Source organism: Chionomys nivalis, chromosome 3 (assembly GCF_950005125.1).
Source record: "Chionomys nivalis chromosome 3, mChiNiv1.1, whole genome shotgun sequence".
NCBI lineage: Eukaryota > Metazoa > Chordata > Mammalia > Rodentia > Cricetidae > Chionomys > Chionomys nivalis.
In genome coordinates this window covers 112,947,912-112,969,394 of record NC_080088.1, presented here as the reverse complement: position 1 = coordinate 112,969,394, position 21,483 = coordinate 112,947,912, and the positions used below count along the sequence as shown (strand labels likewise).

At 43.5% G+C, this 21,483-nt stretch overlaps 1 protein-coding gene across 9 annotated transcripts in view; it reads left to right on the top strand.

Annotated features, from left to right (window-relative positions):
* Positions 1–21,483, top strand: part of Hectd4 (HECT domain E3 ubiquitin protein ligase 4) — a 183,850-nt gene that overhangs the window by 79,273 nt on the left and 83,094 nt on the right. For 4 of the 9 annotated variants that reach the window (XM_057763492.1, XM_057763490.1, XM_057763489.1 and 1 more), the window contains exons 12-25: positions 2,628–2,860; positions 3,207–3,352; positions 5,365–5,435; positions 7,485–7,590; positions 8,578–8,698; positions 9,216–9,344; positions 11,665–11,789; positions 13,754–13,907; positions 14,357–14,457; positions 15,707–15,905; positions 18,270–18,416; positions 19,410–19,514; positions 20,282–20,445; positions 20,971–21,204. In XM_057763492.1, the coding sequence (XP_057619475.1) occupies positions 2,628–2,860; positions 3,207–3,352; positions 5,365–5,435; positions 7,485–7,590; positions 8,578–8,698; positions 9,216–9,344; positions 11,665–11,789; positions 13,754–13,907; positions 14,357–14,457; positions 15,707–15,905; positions 18,270–18,416; positions 19,410–19,514; positions 20,282–20,445; positions 20,971–21,204 (2,035 nt within the window). The remainder of the gene's footprint in view (positions 1–2,627; positions 2,861–3,206; positions 3,353–5,364; positions 5,436–7,484; positions 7,591–8,577; positions 8,699–9,215; positions 9,345–11,664; positions 11,790–13,753; positions 13,908–14,356; positions 14,458–15,706; positions 15,906–18,269; positions 18,417–19,409; positions 19,515–20,281; positions 20,446–20,970; positions 21,205–21,483) is intronic. The other 5 variants (XM_057763494.1, XM_057763493.1, XM_057763496.1 and 2 more) reach the window with 4 other exon arrangements.

Here is a 21,483-nt window from a genome sequence, read left to right as displayed (position 1 = left end):
GTTGCCGGGAATTGAACTCAGGACCTCTGGAAGAGCAGGCAGTGCTCTTAACCTCTGAGCCATCTCTCCATCCCGGTTTAAGTTGTTTTTAAACCTGCATCAAGAAAAAAAAAAGAGATTGTGCTATGTACCCATCACTGCCAAGTCCCTGGTCTTCTCCAGACTCTGAACGCAGCTCCGCTTGCTTATACAGTGGGCATGTGGGGCTTTACATGGCAAAAAGCACCCCTTATTTTCCTTTACAAATTTGTACCTGTTAATCTGCCCTTCTAATCTCTGTATATGGATTTCCATTCTTTCACAGTATCAAACTGAATAATTTAGGCTTTATTTACTTATTTATTATTAATTAATTAATGTATTACTAGAGACACAGTTTCTCTGTGGAACCCTGACTGTCCTGGAACTTACTTTGTAGTCCAGGCTGGCCTTGAACTCACATAGACCTGACTGCCTCTGCCTCCCAAGTGTTGAGATTAAAAGCAGTCTCTGTAGGGTCTCATGTAGTACAGGCTGGACTCAAAGTTATCACTTAGCCAAGAATGACGTTGAACTTCTAACCCCCTTCCCTTTGTGTGCTAGGATTGCAGGTGTGAGCCAGTATGCCAGGTTTATGTGAGGGGATCCAGGCCGTGTTCATATTAGACAATCATTTTTTTAAAAAAGATTTATTTATTATATACACAGTGTTCTGCTAGCATGTATGCCTGCATGCCAGAAGAGGGCACCAGATCTCACTACAGATGGCTGTGAGCCACCATGTGGTTGCTGGGAATTGAACTCAGGACCTTTGGAAGAGCAGGCAGTGCTCTTAACCTCTGAGCCATCTCTCCAGCCCCTTAGACAATCATTTTGTATCAGCTGAACTACATTCCCAAACCCAGTTTATCTTTGAATTTCAATGAACCAAATCCTTTTGGCTCCCACATTCAATATATCCCAACCCTGCCATTTCCCACCAATCTGCAATGACTGCTTCTGCCTGAGCTTTTACTGTCTTCCCATTCACAGTCCTTGCTTCCTCTTGCTAGCCAGTCTGCCTCCACCCCTTTATTCTCATGTCCTCTCATCGACCAGAGTCTTTCATAAACTTTACACTGAGAATCCTTACTCCTGTCCAACCACGTATCTAACTTAAACTCAGACCTCATTTATTCTATAGATCCTCAACTTGGCAGAAGTCCTCGGTAAAGATGAACAGTCTTTGCTCAAAATCTTAAGACTCCCAAGACAGGCCGGGCGCTGGTGGCGCACGCCTTTAATCCCAGCACTCGGGAGGCAGAGGCAGGCGGATCTCTGTGAGTTCGAGACCAGCCTGGTCTACAAGAGTTAGTTCCAGGCCGGGCAGTGGTGGCGCACGCCTTTAATCCCAGCACTTGGGAGGCAGAGGCAGGCGGATCTCTGTGAGTTCGAGACCAGCCTGGTCTACAAGAGCTAGTTCCAGGACAGGCTCCAAAACCACAGAGAAACCCTGTCTCGAAAAACAAAAACAAAAACAAAAACAAAAAAAAAAAAAAAGAGTTAGTTCCAGGACGGGCTCCAAAACCACAGAGAAACCCTGTCTCGAAAAAAACAAAAAAGCAAACAAACAAACAAACAAAAGACTCCCAAGACAGGAGCAAGTGGGATCTAGTGGGACCCTCAGGGTAAAAGATAAGCAGGAGGTTTCTTTTTAGTCATGGGAGTTTCCAAGAGCCCTGTCTTCATATCTGCCCATGCTTGCATCCTTTTATCGTCTTTTTTTTTTGTTTGTTTTTTGTTTTTTGTTTTTTCAAGACAGGGTTTCTCTGGTTTTGGAGCCTGTCCTGGAACTAGCTCTTGTAGACCAGGCTGGTCTCAAACTCACAGAGATCCGCCTGCCTCTGCCTCCCGAGTGCTGGGATTAAAGGCGTGCGCCACCACCGCCCGGCTCTTTTATCGTCTTTTAAGCTGCCTTGTAGGTGCTAAGACTTAAACTCAGATCGTTTGGAAGAGCAACCATTGCTTTTAACCTTTAAGCTGTCTCTCTAGCTCCCTAAGTAGTCTTTCTTGTACTTTGCCTATGTAGATTATTCTTCACCTCCATCCTCTGAATGCCTGAAACCATCCATGAGCCATAAAGTAATTATATAAGAAAATGCTTATTAATCTTGAGGTTTAATTGATAAACATCTATCCAACTGAATAGAAATGCTGAGTTTGATACAAGGGGGTTGCTTGTGGATAGGGGTTCTTCCATAGGGCAGCCATGGAAGATGTCTCTAAGTCTTCTAGAATGGTTGCCAGCATGGGCTGAGATGGCCTGAGTTCAAGCCCTAGCTTTGTCACTTCATAATTGGGTGTTTTAGGGTAACTTAACCTTTCCCACTCTTCGTTTACTGCTCTATAAAATAGGACTAAAAGAATTTAAGTTTCTAACCATGCATGTCAAACTTTATCCCATTGTTAAGCTCACATAACCAGTTTAGTAAGTGGTAGCTACCTATGTTATATCCCACACTGTGGCAGGAAAGGTTCTGAAGCAACAGTGCTATCCAGGGGTACCACAAGTCTGTCCTTGAGTGTGCATAGCTTTTGTACACTGGAGAGTTACTCCTCTGGGACACTTGTCATGTCTTTCCTCACCATGCTTCCTTTGCATCTTCCAGAAGAGGCCATCAGCACGAATGAGGTCATAAACCAATTACTGCACCATGTTGGCGCCATGTGCATTCACCAGCTCAATCTTTTGGCCACGAACCCCAATCTTCCCATCACTAGTGTCCTGGGCAAGCAGCACCCTATTGAGGCACGCCATCTGAGCAGCATTTGTGACATCATGGAGAAGGCCATGGTTAATGGAGACACCTGTATCGTACGCTGCATCCTCGTTGTCTTTCAGGTACACATTCAGTGTGAGTTTAGCAAGATGGCAGCAGCCACCTCCTCCCAGAAGAAACACCTTCAGCAGCCTCAGTTTTTACAGAGGTTCTTACCTCCTGGCAGTCCCCTGACTAGGGTTGTCATCTATCATGTACATTGCACCTCGATTAGTGGAGTGGATGTTGTCTCATTGCTGTTAATGTATGTAAGATGTTTACTATATCCCATTGTGTAGAAGAGAGTGGAGTTGAAAATGCACCTGGTTATCTTTTCACAAGAACAGCTATCCTGTGCTTTCTTCTAGAGAGCTAATTTTATCCCTGGTGGAATGAGCATACTTAGCTCTGCCTCTTATGTTTCTGTAGGTGGTGTTTAAATTTTTCTTCAGCCCACAAACTGAAAGGAACCGAGACATTATTCGGCGGTCAGGATTGCTTCTTTGGCAGTTGTTGATGGCACCGAAAGACCAAATTTGCTCTGAAATTCAGAAGGAGGTCTGTCTTGCCATCAGGTAAACAGCAAATGGGTTTTCTTAGTGCTTTCTGCAAAAGAAGCCTCTGTGAATGCCTCGATAGCTCAACCCACCAGAATCTGGACCTCACCAATGGAAGAACATTTTCTTTGTGAAAAGAACAAAACTCTCTAGAAGGGTTGTGAGTGGACAGTTGCAGGCAGCTAGGATGTTCTCAAGCGTGAGTGTGGAGCATGCTCATGCTCTGGTGTGGAACTGCCCTGGTGTCTAGAGTCTGCTCTGCTACTCACATTGGCTGTGGCCATAGTTTGTTGTTTCTGTTTCCTCAGCTGTGAGATGGAATAAAAAGGACACCTATCATGTAGGTTTGTGAGGTTGGCTTATGTGGGAAGCTGATGTAGTGTAGGGCTTAGTTGTGCTAATCCTCATTAACCTGCTCAAAATCCTGTTGGAGAGCTGCTGAGATGACTCATTGCCACCCAAGAACGATGACCTGAATTGAATCCCCAAAACTCACCATAGAAGGAAAGAACCAACTCCTGATTGTTGTCCTCTGACCTCTAGATGTACACTGGCATGAACGTGCCTGGATGCACGTCATACACACATAAACACATGCACATACAAATAATAATAGTAATGATTTTTTAAAAAATCCCGTTGAGATGTGGATACCAGCACACACCTTTAATATCAGTCATCTAGAGACAGAGGCAGGCCTATCTCTGTGAGTCCAAGGCCAACTTGGTCTACGTAGTGAGTTTCAAACCAGCCAGAGCTATACAGTGTGACCCTGTCTCAAAAGAAGAACAGGTCCCTCTCATGGAACTAGGACCCTGCCAGTTGACTAGATTAGCTGGCCAGCAAGGCCCAGGAGTTCTGTCTGACTCTTGCACTGGAATCAGGTGTGTGCTGATGTCCAACTTTTCTACATGGGCACTGGAGATGGAAGTCGGCTCCTATTCTTTCCTAGCAAGCACTTTACTCCACTAGCATCTTCTCAGTCTCTTCATTAGTGAATTTGTGGGCCACAGTCCAGTGAGAATTTTGTCTTGTTGTTTTGTTTATGTATTTTTTGGGCATTTTTCTTTTGTTTTGTTTTTTCTTAGTTTGAGATTGGGTGTTTTGAGATAGCCCAGACTGACCTTGAACTTTAGATCTTCCTATATCTGTCAATTTCTGGAGTTACAGGCCAGAGCCCTCATTCCCAGCTATTAATTATTGTGGCCGGGCGGTGGTGGCGCACACCTTTAATCCCAGCACTTGGGAGGCAGAGGCAGGCAGATCTCTGTGAGTTCTACAAGAGCTAGTTCCAGGACAGGCTCCAAAACCACAGAGAAACCCTGTCTCGAAAAACCAAAAAAAAAAAAAAAATTATTGTGAATTAATTAAATTTTGAGACAGGATCTCACTATGTTGCAATGACTGGCCTGGAACTCACTGTGTAGATCACATTGGCCTCAAATTCATATGTACCTCAAATAGCCTCAATATTATTTTTCTAATTTTTTGGTTTATTTTATTTCAATCAACTTTCATAGAAGTAGCATTATAACATGAGCAAATGTAGTATAGAGGCTGATGGAGACTTGGATGGTTGGTTTGGAAGGCTTTTCTGGCAAGAATGACACAGAGGGTAAAGTTTATTTTTTTCTCTTTCTTTTCACCATGTTAATATTTTGAGTTGCTTCCTCAACAGAACAAATGTGGTGCGAGGCAGAAACTCCTGGACAGGGTATAGGCACTGTCCCGTCTTTGTGACAGTTTCTTTTGTGCCTGAGGCTGTGTGCTAAACATGCCACAGCTTGACAGAGAGGGAAGAGGAAAAAGCCAAAAAAAAAAAAAAAAGCCAAAAAGCAAAGAAACAGAACAGAAACAAACCTCTGATGCCATTTTCCGCCCTGATCTTCCAGACTTCATGAAAAGCTGAGATCAGAAATTCTCTTTGTCACTTATCTGGCCAGGCTGACATCTCTAACAAAAATTTAAATAGAGCGTATATTTTCTGAAATGTTTAAGAAAAAAACTTTTTGACTTTTCTGTCGTTTCAGCTCTGGTTTAAATATCTTATACCCAGGTGAAACTGAAATCAATAACTTACTTAAGCTGGTCTTAACAGAAGGTGAGAATTATCTTGAGATTATCCTTGAACAACTGTGTGTCTGTCTGTGTGTGTGCGTGTGTTACTAAGAATTGAACCTAGGACTTTGAATGTGTTAAGCATGTACTCTACCATTAATTATATTCCAAAGCCTTCTATTTACTTGAAAAAATTTTATTTTTATTCTGTATTTTGATTGTTTATCTGCATGTAATGTTGGGCACCACATAGCTTCAGTCCTGTGGAATGACAGGTGTCAGATGCCCTAAAACTGGAGTTAAAGATGATGTTGAGATGCCATATAGGGGCCAGGAACCACTGAGCCATCTCTTTCTCCTGTTCTCTCTTTTTACTTTTTTTTTTTTAAATATTTATTTATTATGTATACAATATTCTGTCTGTGTATATACCTGTAGGCCAGAAGAGGGCACCAGACCCCATTACAGATGGTTGTGAGCCACCATGTGGTTGCTGGGAATTGAACTCAGGACCTTTGGAAGAGCAGGCAATGCTCTTAACCTCTGAGCCATCTCTCCAGCCCCCTCTCTTTTTACTTTTAAAGAGAGTGTATCACTAAGTTTCTCAGGCTGGCCTTGAACTTTCAGCTGAATAGCTAGACTTTGCTAGTTTTTCTTGTTCCCAAGGTAACAGCTGGACACTGACTGATACAGAGGAGGAGTCTCTTTTTCTTCCTATTAGTCAACATACTTGAGAAAGTGTGTATTTGGGGCTGGAGAGATGGGTCAGTACTTAAGCACACTTTCTTCAGAAGACCTGGATTTGGTTCTCATCATCCACATGGTGGCTCACAAACATCTGTAACTCCTACTCCAGGGGATCTGATGCCCAATTCTGACATGTGCCAGCACCAGGCTTGTATATGGTATACATGTATCTAGGTAAAATACATTCATGGGTGAAATTTTGCTTAGCATGCAAGAGTCTCTAGTTTGCTGGGTTGTGGTGGTATACGCCTTTAATCCCAGCACTCGGGAGGCAGAGGCAGGGGGAATGTTTGTGAGTTTGAGACCAGCCTGGTCTATAGAGTGAGTTCCAGGATAGGCTCCAAAGCTACACAGAGAAACCCTGTCTCAAAAAACAGAGTCCCTAGTTTCCTGGTACCCAAGACAGACAGCAAAATGTGTATGCATAGAGACCAGCACTGCAGGTTGAATGCAGAAGCCACAATTCAAAGATGAAGTTTTATATCTCTTCCTATGTCTTGACTCTGGATGTTTAGCACATCTAAAAATAAATCACTTCCTATTTTAGAATGGCAGTGCACCTGCAATTCCAGTATGTGGGAGGTAGAAGCAGGATGATGCGGAATTCAGTGTCATCCTCAGCTTTGTAGAAAGTTCAGGCTACCCTGGGATATGTGAGACCCTGTTTTAAACAAACAAACAAAACAAGAACCAAAAACCAAACCAATATCTTTTCTTTCCTCTTTTTAAGATCAATTATTTTTTTTTTCCTAACAGGGTTTCAGTGTGTAGCTCTGGATGTCCTGGAACTTGCTTTATAGACCAGGCTGACCTCAAACTCACAGAGATCTGCCTGCCTCTGCCTCCTGAGTGCTGGGACTAAAGGCGTGCACCACCACCATCCAGTTGTCTTGATGATTTCTAACCCTAGATTTTTGTTAGTTTTTCATACACTTAATTTAAACAACAGCAGCAGCCGCAGCAACAAATGACATGATAATGACAGTCAGCATTTAAAAGCAGCATTAACCTAAAGAAGTAATAAAACCACACTTTATAATATATTAGGAAGACAAATCACACTTGATTTGAATGTCCTGCCTCTAGCTGTGCTCTGGTTGTGATGCTGTTTTGCTGCTATTTGCACGAGTCTAAATGCTGTGCTCCTAGTCTGCTTCTTTGAAACCTTTTTAAAAATAACATCAGTTTTCTTTGGGTGGGAGGTGCAGTTTGTTAAGATATTGTCCCAGTCTTCTTAAAATTGAGCAGTCCTCCTGCCCCAGCCTCCCAGATACTGGAACTGCAACCCAGTGGGTTTTCTAAGTATTGTTAACAGGGTCATTCATGGAGTTTTGTCCTATATCAGGAGAGAGAAACAGCGGACTTTCCCAGCTGCGAGACGTGATCCTAACCAACCTAGCTGAGCAGCTTCAGAACAACCGGTTCGGCAGTGATGAGGACGATCACTACAGGTGACACCCACTACTTCTCTGTTGCTGTGATTAAATACCACGACCATGAGCAACTTGTGGAAGAAAGGGTTTATTTGGGTTTTGCTATTTCAGAAGGATAAGGGTGCATCATGATGAGAAGGCATGGCTGCAAGTAGCTGGTGTGATGACAGAAGCAGGAAGCATAAAGTGTAAATTAGAAGTGGCACAAGGTTTTAAATTCCCAAAGCCTGCTCCCAGTGACACACTTCCTCTAGCAAGGCTACACCCCTAAGACTTCTCTCTCCAAATAGCACCAGTAGCTTGGGACCATGTGTTCAAATGCCTGAGTCTAGGGGTACAGTCTCATGCAGACCACAGCATGTTCTCTATGTTAGGCACTACTAGCCTTCTTTATAAGTGATAATTTACATTTAAATGTGCTTGATTTTAATCTTCTGTTATAGCTAATAAGGTAACTAGCATGTTGAGCCTAAATTCTGGGCCCAATGAAAAATAGTAAATCCTGCAGTTGTCTTAGGAGTTGAAATCTCAGTATGGTCAATATCAACAGTGAAGCTGTGGGTCTGGGGAGTCCTTAGCAGAAGCGATGGGTGAGGGGAATCTTATGGGCAGCTGGCTTGCTCTCTGTGAAAGAAGCTGCATGTGCTGGGCAGTGGGGGCGTGCGCCTTTAATCCCAGCACTTGGGAGGCAGAGGCAGGTGGATCTCACTGAGTTCGAGGCCAGTCTAGTCTATAAAGTGAGTTCTGGGACAGCTAGGACTGTTACACAGAGAAACCTTGTCTCGAAAAAACCAAAAAGAAGTTGCATGTTGGAGCTAGGAGGTGATGACTTTGTTTTTCTGTTATAGTTACTTCTAAAATACTTGAATTTGGAGGTAGGGCAACATTTTGTAAAAATAAATTTGCTTTGTGGTGTGTCCCGTTGGTTTATGACTTTATGGAAGAGTGAATTAGCTGTTTCATTATCTCTTACCAAGTGTGCTATTTATGTTCCTTGTTTTAAAGACTCAATGATGAGCTCTTACACTATATCCTGAAGATTGTTGTGCGAGAGTCCTGTATCCTAATCACCAAGTGCCAAACCGTCTCCAAAGATGATTTTCAGAAGCTCCTTTCAACTGTACCTGTAAGTGTTGTCTCCTCTCAGGAGAGTCTGTAGGTGGACTGAGCTTACCTGGGAAATGTGCACATGGGCAAATCCCTAAGAGCACTTTCCCAAGAAAGGGAGAAAAGACAGAGGCACTGCTTCCTGAGATGCCTTATGGTTTACTACATTTGGAGTTCTGTCTTATGTGGGAGGTTTCCTCTGTTAATTTAGTCCTGTTTCCTAACTCAGTGCATTTCAGAGGCTGCTTGGAACCAGTAAGTTCCTGAAGGGTTTGGGTGGAGTCTGCTGTAGAGATGTGAGTGAGAGGCAGGGGAGAGTGTTAAGGGCCACATGGTGGAAGGCAAGAAGGCTAGTAAGTGTGTCAGCCAGCACCTACAGTGAAAGCCTCGTGCCTGCAGTTTCCTTGAGAAATTGTGTTCTCTTATCTATGTGCTTCCTCTTTTTGTTTCTCTTGTGGAGATCTTTTAAAAAAGTGAGGGTAAACGAGCCCTTTCAGTCTCAGGGAGGTCACTTAATGTCCTTATTTGTATTAAAGGCTGCATCTTCCTGCCTGCGCTATCTGATGGCAGTTCAGAATCACCTTCTCAGTAACACTATTTTGATTAAACCTGATGAGAATGATGACAGTGACAGCTCCTTGCAGGGAGAGACATTGAAGGTACAGGTAAACACAAGCTCTATTTCAACGATGCTTCCTCCACAGTTGCTGAATTTCTGTGTAGAAGATGTCAGATTCACAGTGTTGTTGATATTGCTGTGAGAGGGCTTCAGTCACTCATTTCATAGGTCTCTCTGTCATTGCCCAGTGCTTACACCATGTTTGTGACACTCTCATAATGTGTTATTCATTTGTTCTGGGTGGTCTCTTTGTGCCTTTGTTTCTTTTTGTTTTGTAAGAATTGTTAAATTTTGACCCACAGCCGGGCGGTGGTGGCGCACGCCTTTAATCCCAGCACTTGGGAGGCAGAGGCAGGCGGATCTCTGTGAGTTCGAGACCAGCCTGGTCTACAAGAGCTAGTTCCAGGACAGGTTCCAAAACCACAGAGAAACCCTGTCTCGAAAAACCAAAAAAAAAAAAAAAAAGAAAGAAAAATTTGACCCACAAATGATCTCACTACACTTCAAAGTCACTTTGAGTGCATTACATTCTAACCACTTCCAATATTTGCGTGGTTTTATATTCTTTTTGTTTAAATAACTTAAGACGATAAATTTTGATCTTTGACTAGTTTCTAACCATATAGTTCATTTAGTTTTCTGTTACTGTTTTTAAATGAGCATCTTTGTAAACTCAGCCTTTTGTTTGCATATGATAATATGGCAGTGCAGTGCACAGATGTTTTTATAGCAGTGGTTGTTGTCATTCTGATAGACAGTCAGGGCCCTTTTTTTTGTTTTGTTCTGTTTTTTGTTTTTCGAGACAGGGTTTCTCTGTGGTTTTGGAGCCTGTCCTGGAACTAGCTCTTGTAGACCAGGCTGGTCTCGAACTCACAGAGATCCGCCTGCCTCTGCCTCCCAAGTGCTGGGATTAAAGGCGTGCGCCACCACCGCCTGGCCACTCAGGGCCCTTTTTGCATTGCTGTTGAAAATTTCATTTTTGAGAGTTTGATCGGTTGGCACACACCCAAAATCCCAGAACTTTAGAGGCTGAGCCATAAGGATTGTAGAAAATCAAAGGTCAGCCTGGGCTACATAGTGTATTCTAGGCTAGCCTGAACCACAGTGTGAGATCCTGCCTCAATACTAAGTGAAACGGCTCAGCAGGTAAAGTGCTTGCTGAAAGCTTGAGGGAATCAGTCCTGTTCCTGCTTTCCCACGTGGCAGTTCATAACATTCTAATTCCCTCTTGTGGCCTCCCTAGGTACCTGCACACATGTGGTACCCATAAACTTGTGTAGTCTCACATACATACACATAAATAAAAAAAAAATTGGAGCTGTGTATGGTGGCACATGCCTTTAATCCCAGCTTTCAAGAGGCAAAGTCAGGTGAATCTTTTTCAGTTTGAGGCCCAGCTTTCAGTGAGTTCCAGACTACATTACATGGTAAGACTCTTATTTAAAAGAAAACAAAACAATCTCCCCCCCCCCCCTCGAGACAGGGTTTCTCTGTGTAACAGCTCTGGCTGTCCTGGAACTCACTCTACACCAGGTTGGCCTCAAGCTCACAGGGATCTGCCTGCCCCTGCCTCCCGAGTGCTGGGATTAAAGGCGTGTGCCACCACTGCCCAGCGAATTTTTATAAATTCTTAATTGAATAGCACAGAGATGTAGAAAGACTCTTGTCAAGAGCAGAATGAGCTAGGTGGTGTAGCACCTCCAAGTAGAAACAAGGCACAGATGCCGTGTAGAGTTAGTTCTCTTTTTTTTAAAAAAAAAAAAATGAGAAACTAGCTGTGAACTGAACTGTTCTGTGCTCTTGCCTTGTATTTCTTAACAGTTTGCATTCCCAGACAGTCTGTCCTGTTCTTTCATGTTCAGTAGCCCATTGCTACTGCTTTAACTGGGCTTTTCAGTGTGTTGCATTTTAAATGTGCTGGGCCAACACTTTAGGACAAGGCTACTTGTTCTATTTCAGCATGCTGTGGTTTGTCTCATTTTACTCACTGCCTGTACATGTGCTTTTTACTGTTGTGTTTTTCTCTTTAGCTGTGCTCATACCACCCAAGGCAGTCCTCCACCCGGACAGTGTCTGGGCCTCCAGGAGCACTCTTGTGCTGAATGGGACGGGAGCTAGGCCTTGCTGCTAGATACACAGTGCCTTCCCTGTGAAATACTGCATATTTCTAACTGCGCTCCAGACTCTGGCCTCCCAAGTCAAATTCTTACCTGCCACCCAAGAGGAGCTCACTGCATTGGGCTTCTGGCCACATCATTTCATCTGGAAATGTGTTGTTGAATAAACACATCATGTCATGTTGTCATTGTGAGCGTGCATTATTCATCACAATGCTGGAAACTAACCTCATGGTTTTTTCTACCTAGGAGTTAAAAGCCAGTATTTTGGCTCTTGCCACCCAGATCCTGACTGGATGTGATGAAGTACTGGAAATGCTGCAGCAGGTCACCACTGCCCTCATAAACAGTGACATAGCTGACCGAGAGCAAAGGTGAGCATGGGGATTACCAGCTGCAGCTTATCAAATGAGACTTTTTAGAAAGTATACAAACATGCATGTGAGAAAGGCTGAAATGGTGCTGTAACACCAAGGGTACTCATACATTTTAATATGCTCTTAGGTGAGACTGAACCTATGCTTGCACTGTGACCTAATGTTGGCAAGGTTCGTTGGGAGCCTGGCCTCCAATACTGCCATTGCCCTCAAGTTGGCCTTGCTTGCTTTTCTTCTTACTCTTTTTCTTCCTTGTTTTATTTTATTCATTCATTCATTCATTTCTGAGACAGGGTCTCTCTACATAACCCTGACTATTATGGAACTATTCTCTATATTTGGTCTGGATAAGACCAGATTTGAGCTAACAGAGATCCTCTGAAGTGGTGGGATCAAAGATGTGCACTACCATACCCAGCTCAAATTTGCTTTTAACCAGTGTTGTGCATGGTTCCTTTGGGGTAAAGTGACATAGTGGTATAGATAACTGTGTGCTGCGCAAGTGTCACTGACACAATGCCTCGATCACTGGTGTAGGAGGTCCTTCTAACTACGTGATCTTTCATTGGTTAATAAAGGAACTGCTTTGCGCCTATAGCAGAGCTATAGGGGAACAGAGCTAGGCAGGGAAAACTAAACAGAATGCTGGGAAGAGGAGGCAGGTAGAGACACCATGGAGTTGCCAGAGTAAGACATGCTGAATCTTTGCCAGTAAGCCGCTGCCACATGGTGATACACAGATTACTAGAAATGGGTTAAATTAAGATGTAAGAATTAACCAATAAGGAGCTAGAGCTAATGGGCCAAGCAGCGATTTAATTAATAGTTTTCTGTGTGATTATTTTGAGTAAAAGCTAGCAGGGTGGCCAGGAAGAACAAGTGGCCCCTCCCTCCAACAGACCTCCTGTCTTTGACTTCTCCAGATATGAGCCCCTCACAAAATCTCTTCCATGCTTGCTTTTCAAAATAGTTACACACTGTATTTTTATGATATATTGACCTAATGTGACCTTGCAGCAGTCTTTGCTTCACTGTGTCTCTCCCATACGTTGGTTGTTGCTCATTTAAAGATGGTAAATGGGAATTTAGGCTGAGAACACTATAACCCAGGTAGGCTTTGCACCAAGGCTTATGAAGACATTTGATCTCCACTTGCAGCATAGGCGGAATGTAATGGGGGATGCTGAAATGGGGCACCCACTTCTCCTTTCAACTCTAATACCTCAGTAACCTTGGAGGACTCATGGCTCCCTTCTTTCTTAGAGAGATGGGCAGGCTTTGATCCTTCTAGCAGGGAAATGAGATACTAAGAGAGCGACTTTAAAGACAGATTTTAAATCTGCCTAGTTAGTAGCCAAAACCATACATGAAGGTAGTTGAGTGGTAGTTACTAGGGCTGGAGGAGGAGAGTTCTTCCCAAACAGGTATAGGGTTTGGGTTTGTAGGATAGAATTAGAGTGATAGGCAGTGGTAATGGTTGAACATTATTCTAACCCTGAAACGTATGCTTCAAAATGATCAGGATAATAAATTATATGTTAGGTATATTTTGCCACCATTACAATTATTAAAACAATTTTTTTGCCTGCTTCTAAAATGCACATGAGCCTCAATTGCTACTCCCCAGGTGGAGGTCTTGTACTCTGAGCTGGTAAATTCACTTTGTAGCCCTCCATCTCTCCTTTCAGTCTCAGCATAGTAGAGAACCTGCAGACCAGAGGCCAGAGACCTGGAAGGGTAGGCACTGAGTGCTTAGAGTCACAGCATTTCAGGATCTGTTAATGAATTACTGTGGGGGCCCAGAGCGTATGACCTGGACTGAAAAGTGGTATGGGTTTGAGAAATGGATGGAATTGACGGGTTTAAAGAGATATGTTTGAGGGAATTTTTAGACATGGAATGTGGTGGTTGTTCTCCATGTATGAAATTCCTTAGGCTGTGTTTTTTTCCTGGGCTTGTAGGTTAAAAGGCTTGGAACAAGTTACCAAGGCCACTATGCTTGGGCACCTTCTCCCAGTGTTGCTGACCTCCCTGATGCACCCCAATTTGCAGACCTTGACCATGGCCGACGCCCTGATGCCGCAGTTGGTGCAGCTTGTGCTCTACACTAGCCAGGTGGGCCTGACCTGCTCTCTGCACACCTCACTTTGCCACAGAAGACATGATAACACTGCAGCCAGTTTTTGCCAAGAAAACCTCCAAGTCCTAAACAACAAACAAGTGTGTTATGGGACAGATTTTATTTGTTTGTGTGACTTAATGACTAGCTCTGGTCTAGCAAGTGTTGGGTGTTGACCAATTGTATAGAGGTACTAATGTGCAGAATTGGACAGCCTGCTTCACATCTAGTATTCTGAGTCCTCAAATAGCTGAGAGTAAAGTACACGCAAGGTGTGCGTGTGTGTGTGTGTGTGTGTGTGTGTATGTGAGTGTGTGTGTGTTTCCTTACTAATGGGTGCTTCCAAGAGAAGGAGGGCAACTAGGACTGTAAGGCTGCAAGTGTGACTTGTAAGTCTGTGTCGCGAGCCACCCCAGTTAAGACATCAGATGGTTTTGTGTTTCAGACGGCCTTGCTGCTTAAAACCCAGTGTCCGGTTTTTGCTGAGGTGCGCTGTTCCCCGTGTGGCACCTCAGACCAGAAGTGCAGGCTGTTCCCTGAGGAGAGGTAGGTAACGTGCACACAGCTCCTTTACTTTCTTCTGGTGAAAGCCTTGTACTTCTTTTGCAACAGTTACTTTTAGCTAGGATTATTTAACTGGAAAAGAAAATACCTTGGGGCCAGAATTTCACAGGTAGCTATAGAATTGTTTTCAATTTATAGGGACAAGTTAGACTATATTCCCTTATGAGAAGGGGAACATTTAAGATTGAATTGAAACTCTCATAGTAGTAAACATGCAAGAAACATTGAATTTGGCAGATTTATTTATTTATATTGTTATTATTTTTTGCTATGTAGTTTTATTGTTGTTTTGTTATTAGACAGGGTCTTATTATATAGTCTTGGGTGGCCTGAAGCTCACTTTGATTTCACACTCAGAATTTTACCTGCCTCTGTCTCCTGAGTGCTGGATTTGAAGGTGTGTGCACCATGCCTGGCTTGTTTTTAAAGGGGCAGAGGTTCAAATGGTCCTCCCATCTCAGTAATCATGGAGTTGCGACTATAAGGCAGAAGCTTCCCCATGTGGTTCGCTGTTTTCCTTCCTTCTCTCCTTCCCAACCCTTTCTGTCTTTTTTGAGACATTCTCCAGTGTCCCAGGCTGGCTAAACACTCACTGTAGCTCAGGCTGTCTTTGAACGCCTGACTCTCCAGGTTGTGCCTCCTCAATGCTGGGCCTAACTTTTTTCCTTAGCATTGAGTGACTGGCATCAGCACAGCTCCGTGGTGAAGCTGAAGCAAAGGAACTGACTTCATGCAGTCAAGTTCAGAGTTTAAGTTTGTGTTGGATAGCCTCAGGCTCCATGGCATTCTTGCAGGTTGGATGAGAATGGAGAAGGGGCTTTCACAGGCGCCTTTCCTGAGTAAAACTGCAAGGGAAAGCATCTGGAGACTTGTGGGGTTGCCACAGTTTCTGAGCACTGAGACTGTGGGGTTGGGAAAGTGACTGTCTTCAGCCCCACCCTCAGGACTTCTGAGGAGAATTATCAAAGGTCTTTTCCTGAATGCATGTGCAGTGCTCTAAGCTTGTGTGTGAGAAGTAATATATTGCCTGCCAACAAGAAGATAAAGACATGAGTATAGAGCATTCTCAGATGCTTTCCATTGCTGCTCAGTACTTACATGGTAGGGTGTTTGTCATACTGTGTGCTCTGGGAAACTTAAAACAGTTTCTTAACCTGTGTTCTGCACTTTATGCTTGTTTTTGTTTTGTTTCCTTGTTAAGCTACACCACTTTCTCTTTCTCTGGTTTTAGAATGTTAGAAGAAAAGGAAGAGCCAGGCTTTCTCACTGGCTTAAAGATCCCTGCTCCATGGGCTGCTGGGAAGACTGTGGAAACAGTACACCCTGTCAGAGATAACTATAAATTTAAAGAGACTGTTCATATCCCAGGAGCTCGCTGCCTGTATCTACGATTTGATAGCAGATGCTCGTCGCAATACGACTATGACAAAGTAAGCAGGAATGGGTTGTCACTGCTGCCTCAACTTAGCTGCTTCTTATTTTCCTTTGCACTGGCTGCCATTCTTGACTAATTTCTGCCTATAGGTCTCTCTCAGGAGACTACCCTCAGCTAGTGCTTTGGAATATAGTGACTGAGGGATTTGAAGAGCCACAGCTCTGTGTCTGAGAACAGGACTATTAGGGCATGTAGACACTGTCTTTGTAAGTGTCCATGAGCTTGGACAGAGGACTTCCTGTGACTCTGCTGCCTCCTACCTTCCGTCTTGGGGGTCATGTAGATGTGTGATGACTGTTCATCTGAAAAGATCTCCCTGTTCAGTTCTTGGGGCTTCTCGTGTGTCCTATGGAAGAAGGTGGCTTTTAGAAGGTTCAGATGTGCTTTAGTCTGGTTTGTGTTTTCTTCTTTGTCATTGTCTCAGGCACCTACAGATTTTGAGGAAGAGCAGTGGCCATTACACCAGTTCCCAACTGGTGGCTTAACAGCCATTTAGAAAAGTCAGGGTTTGCATCTGTTGATGTTGAATTGTAAACAACCACATTGGATTGATGAGGAAAGGCTAGTGAAAGAGCACAGAGTAGCACTGCATTTGCCATCTTCATGTCATTGGTCAGCTACATGTCATCTCTGCCCTTTGTGAACGGTAAGGGCAACTGATCTTAATCCCATCTCAGGAGGCTTTTACGGTAAAGGTAAAGAACTTAGCCACATCTGCCTTGAGAAGGTGAGACACATGACCAAGAGATGTGAAATCCTCTTCCCTGTTAGATTTTTAGGAGAGTCGAGAATCCTAGATGTATGGAGGAGTTGAAAATGTGTCCTCAAAACTCACCTTTGCCTGCAGCTAAGATACTTTGTGGAGCCTGGCTCCAGCCTGCTTGTCTCCTCAGTTCAAGTGTTGTACCTGCAGTGCCTCATGTGCAAACAGAAGTTACCACTTTAGTTGGTATCGTTTTGTTTTTCCTTTAAAAATGATAATTTGCATTTTCCAGTGTAAACTAACTAGTGCCTGCCCTGTATATTAGAATTATGATTCACAAGGAGGCTTACTATGTAGACAAACATATTTTCTCTCTCTATGGTCCCTGGGTGCTGTCAGCAAGCAGTCTAAAAGATAAGAGCTCACTAGCTAACAACATCCATCCAGTGTTAAAGATGCAGCTTTCACATCCGAGCTTAGCTACCGGGTGTGACAGAGTGCACTGTAGCCCTTGGACTTGGTAGTTATGGAAGCCAGAGTGCTCTTTCCTCTGGACATACTTGAATGCCAAGTGAGCTGTTGCTCTCTTTCTTTTATATTAGAAGAGCATCCAGTGATGGCCAGAGGGCTCAGTAGATAAGGCTCATGTAGCAGAAGCCTAATGACCCATATAGATACCTAAAACCCACTCACAAGTAGAAGGAGGGAACTAACTTCACAAAGTCGTCCTCTCATCTTCCCACACGGCTGAGGCACTCATGCCCCATGTACATATATCATGAAGATACAACTTTAATAACAAAGAGCATCAGCCAACTGGATGTAAATGGGTGATAGGAGAACAGTATTAACAGATGAAAATTGTCCCTACAAGCAGCAGCCACCTTCCTGACCCATACTTTGTCATTTCTCTTTATGCCATTAAGCAACATTCCAAGAATGTGTGGCTTGTTTTCACTTTGTTGCATTTTTTAATCCTTATTTATTGATTGATTTTTTTGGGGGGGTCCTTTTATTTTGTATTAGGTATTAGAACCTACCTATATTAGCCCACTTTATTAATTTTGGGGAGAACTTCAGGGGCCAGACTATACCTTTTATTAATGAGTTCAGATAACTCTGATGAAAATAGCTATTTAAGAAATGCACAATAGCCAGGCATAACTATTTAAGCCTTCATGTCCCTGTAATAATAGAGATTTGAAAACATAAGAAATATTCCTGTTGCCGGGTGGTGGTGGTGCACGCTTTCAATCCCAGCTCTCGGGAGGCAGAGGCAGGTGGATCTATCTCTAAGTTTGAGGTGAGCCTGATCTACAGAATGAGTTACAGGAAAGCCAGGGCTACACAGAGAAACCCTGTCATGGAGAAAGGAAGAAAGAAAAAAGAAAGAAAGAAAGAAAGAAAGAAAGAAAGAAAGAAAGAAAGAAAGAAAGAAAGAAAGATGCTTATTAATAATTTTAGTCATTATTTTTCTTTGGATGTATTATAAACACCAATAGCTGATTGCTTCCAAACTTGTATCAGTTAGACCTTAAATATGAAGATCTATTAGTTATGTTATAATGACACCATTTTCTGGTTATGTATGTTTTTTTACAAATATTTTTTGCAGCCTCTTTATTTGTAGATGTTGTTTTTGTTTTTCTTTTACAGTCTAACAGTCTATTTTCTGTTTTGAAGTTGGTGATATACGCGGGGCCTAACACAAACAGTAGGAAGGTTGCTGAGTATGGAGGCAACACTCTGGGATATGGCAGCCGTAGTGTCTTAGGAACTGGTTGGCCGAAGGACTTGGTGAAGGTATGGTATCAAGTCACAACCTCTTTCTAGAAAAGAAAGGTGACCATACTTCATGGGCCACGGACTAACTGTAACCCCAGAAAGCTTTTGCCATGGGGACTTTAGTTAGTTAGGGTGGTTCCAGGTTGTTAGACCTACGACTTTCCCATTTCTCTTCAGAATTACCCTCCTTTTGCTTTCAGAACATCAGACCCTTGTTCATGCTAGAGATTGAATCCATCCACAGGGTTCTTTGTGGTCAGCAGCTATCGTAGCTAGTTCTTCCCTTGGGGGTTGGGCTGCTGGTCCTTCCCAGGGTCCTGCTGTGAACAAGGACCACACTATGCTGCAATTTAAAACTTTTGACTTAATGTTTTCAAATGAATTTGTCCTTTGAAGAAAAATAACAATCCGCTCTCAAACTGATATGAGTAGGGTTACGCCTTATAATCTGGGCCTTTGAGCTACTCACTAGTGTGTGCCCAGAGCACAAATAGGGATCAGAAGCCCACTGACCCCAAATATGCTTAGCATGTTTCCTGAGCTTGTATGCTGCACACACAATTAACACATTGCACACTTTAATTAGCCAGTGACAATGGTCTGCCCAGATGTCTGGGTGAGCTAAATCTTGATCTACTCTTTGCCTCCTCCTTGGTGCAAGTTAGGTTCAGAAGAAATGAGGGGAGAGAACAGAGCACAGGTGGATCTCAGTGAGTTTGAGGCCAGCCTGGTCTACATAGTGAGTTCCAGCTAGCCAGAGCTGCATAGCGAGACCCTATCTTTAAAAAAAAATGAATTAATAAAATAAAGTAAATCTCTAAGCCAGAGATTTGGTGGTAAGCTCCTGTGATCCAATACTCTAGAGGATGACAGGAGGATTATGAATTCAGAGTAAGACTGTATATCAAAAAAAAAAAAATTTTTTTTCAAAAAAATCAATCTCTGAAATACATCGCTCTCTTGAAAATTATTTGTCTTTCTTAAAGTTCATTTTCCCCCTTAAATCTTAAGGTTGAAGGCGATACAGTCACCTTCTCCTTTGAGATGAGAAGTGGCCGTGAGCACAACACTCCTGACAAAGCCATGTGGGGCTTTGCTTGCACAGTTCGCGCTCAGGTACTGAACCTAATCTGTCCTGTGTGCCTTGGTGACATAGATCATATTTGCCCTGAAAACAGGGCAAAATATGAACCACTCTTTCATTTGTCTCCTCATCAACAAATAGGAACCTAGCAGGAGTGAGTGGTCGTTCTGTGGAATTAAAGGAGATGGGACCCAAAGTCAGTTCAGCAGCACAGAAACCTGTAGCTAGGATTCTTTGAGGCTTGAAGAGGTGACCTGGCTCTAGCATGTTCCCACAGGGCAAAGGCAGCTGGAACACTCAGTTGGCATAAGCAGTTGGACTTCCCCCTTGGGTTATACTATAGACTTGGAGGTTATTAGAACTTGACCCAGCACAGAGCCTCCACCTCTCAGGCCGAGCTGCCAGCTAGCATGTGCACCCTATGAGACAGGGGTCTCTGTCCTCTGTTTATCAGGCAAAAAGGACTGCTACCCAGGAGGTATGCAGGTGTTTCCCTGTAACCTCAGTGCACTCAGTGACAGAATAACTCTTCTTTGACTAGGCATAACCTAATAAAGCATTCTAGCTTTTTGCACGTGGTTTGTGCTTGTTTCTAAGGTGAAGTTCACTCCTCAGAACTGTGTTGAGACCTCATTCAATGGTCATTCCAGTGCCACCCTTTGTTTCTGATGTTGGGTACTGTACCCAGTGCTGCTCTGTGAAACCCAGTGGGGATGGTCCAGTGTGGTGCAGTTCAGCTTGCAGTGCTCTGCTGGTGTCCACTGACGGTGCATGTCATTTGCCCCTGTGTGTATTGTAGGAGTCCTCGGAGGATGTCTCGGGAGGCTTGCCCTTCCTGGTAGACCTGGCCTTAGGTCTGTCTGTGTTAGCTTGTTCCATGTTAAGAATCCTGTACAACGGACCAGAAATTACCAAAGAAGAGGAAGCCTGTCAGGAACTATTGCGTTCCAAACTTTTACAAAGGTAACGGAAAGTCTGCATGGAGAGACTTTTGCCCACAAACAGTAGACTTCATCTGGTAAACAGCACTCGGTGCATTTCTCAGTTAAATGTGCCACTACTTGACCCTCTCATTGGTGTCTTAGTATCTGAGGAATGGGATAAAAATGACACCTCCTGCCTTCTCAGTCTTACTTTGCTAACTTTTCTTGGAACTGCATGAGTTTTTCTCCAGCTCAAAGACTGTACAGGTAGGGTAGATGTATGATGAGCAAATCAGACATAATGGGGGTTGTAACCGTGTGATGCTTTCAGCTTTTACTATGAAGCCCCAGGGTTTCTTAAGTATATGTTGGAAAGGATGTAGATTCCCAGGAAAAAAAGGAGGTAGCTTCCACAAAGTGCTCAGTAGCCTTTGGAGAAGGTTTGCTGAATACATACTGAACACATCATATGAGCTTTCTTGTATCTGATGTAGCTACAACCACTCAAATGACTTTCTAGTAATCTTTGTTAAGAAGGAGTGAAGAGCCTCATTTCTCTTTCCAGGTGCCAATGGCAGGTGGAGGCCAATGGTGTTATCTCCCCTGCCCTTACTCCGAGTCCCTCTCCACTGCCTCTGACCATAGAAGAAGACAGAGAATTTACCTACCCTTCAGACGTCCTTGTGCCTCCCGTTGGGAACTACTTTGACCTGCCTCGGATCAGGCTGCCTCCAGGAATCATGATAAAGCTCAGGGAAATTTCTGGGCGTGCACGACCTCAGTTTAGACCAAGTATAAAGTATGTTCAGATCATGGGGAGACCATGCTTCATTTTATGTCTAGCTAGTGAACCTTGAACTTTAAGTTTACTTGGGCTTGGTGTTAGCTCAGTGGAAGAGTGCTTTCCTATCATGTGTAAGTCTCTGGGTTTGAGCCCTGACACCATAAAAAAAATTAGTTCAGTTATGTAAAAACATTTTGTTTAGTGGTGGACAGGAGCTGAGTATTTAGTGAGCCAACCAGGTAGCATTGCAATCAGTGGCTCTCATTCTGTGGCTCTCCAGTCACAGTCAAGCAG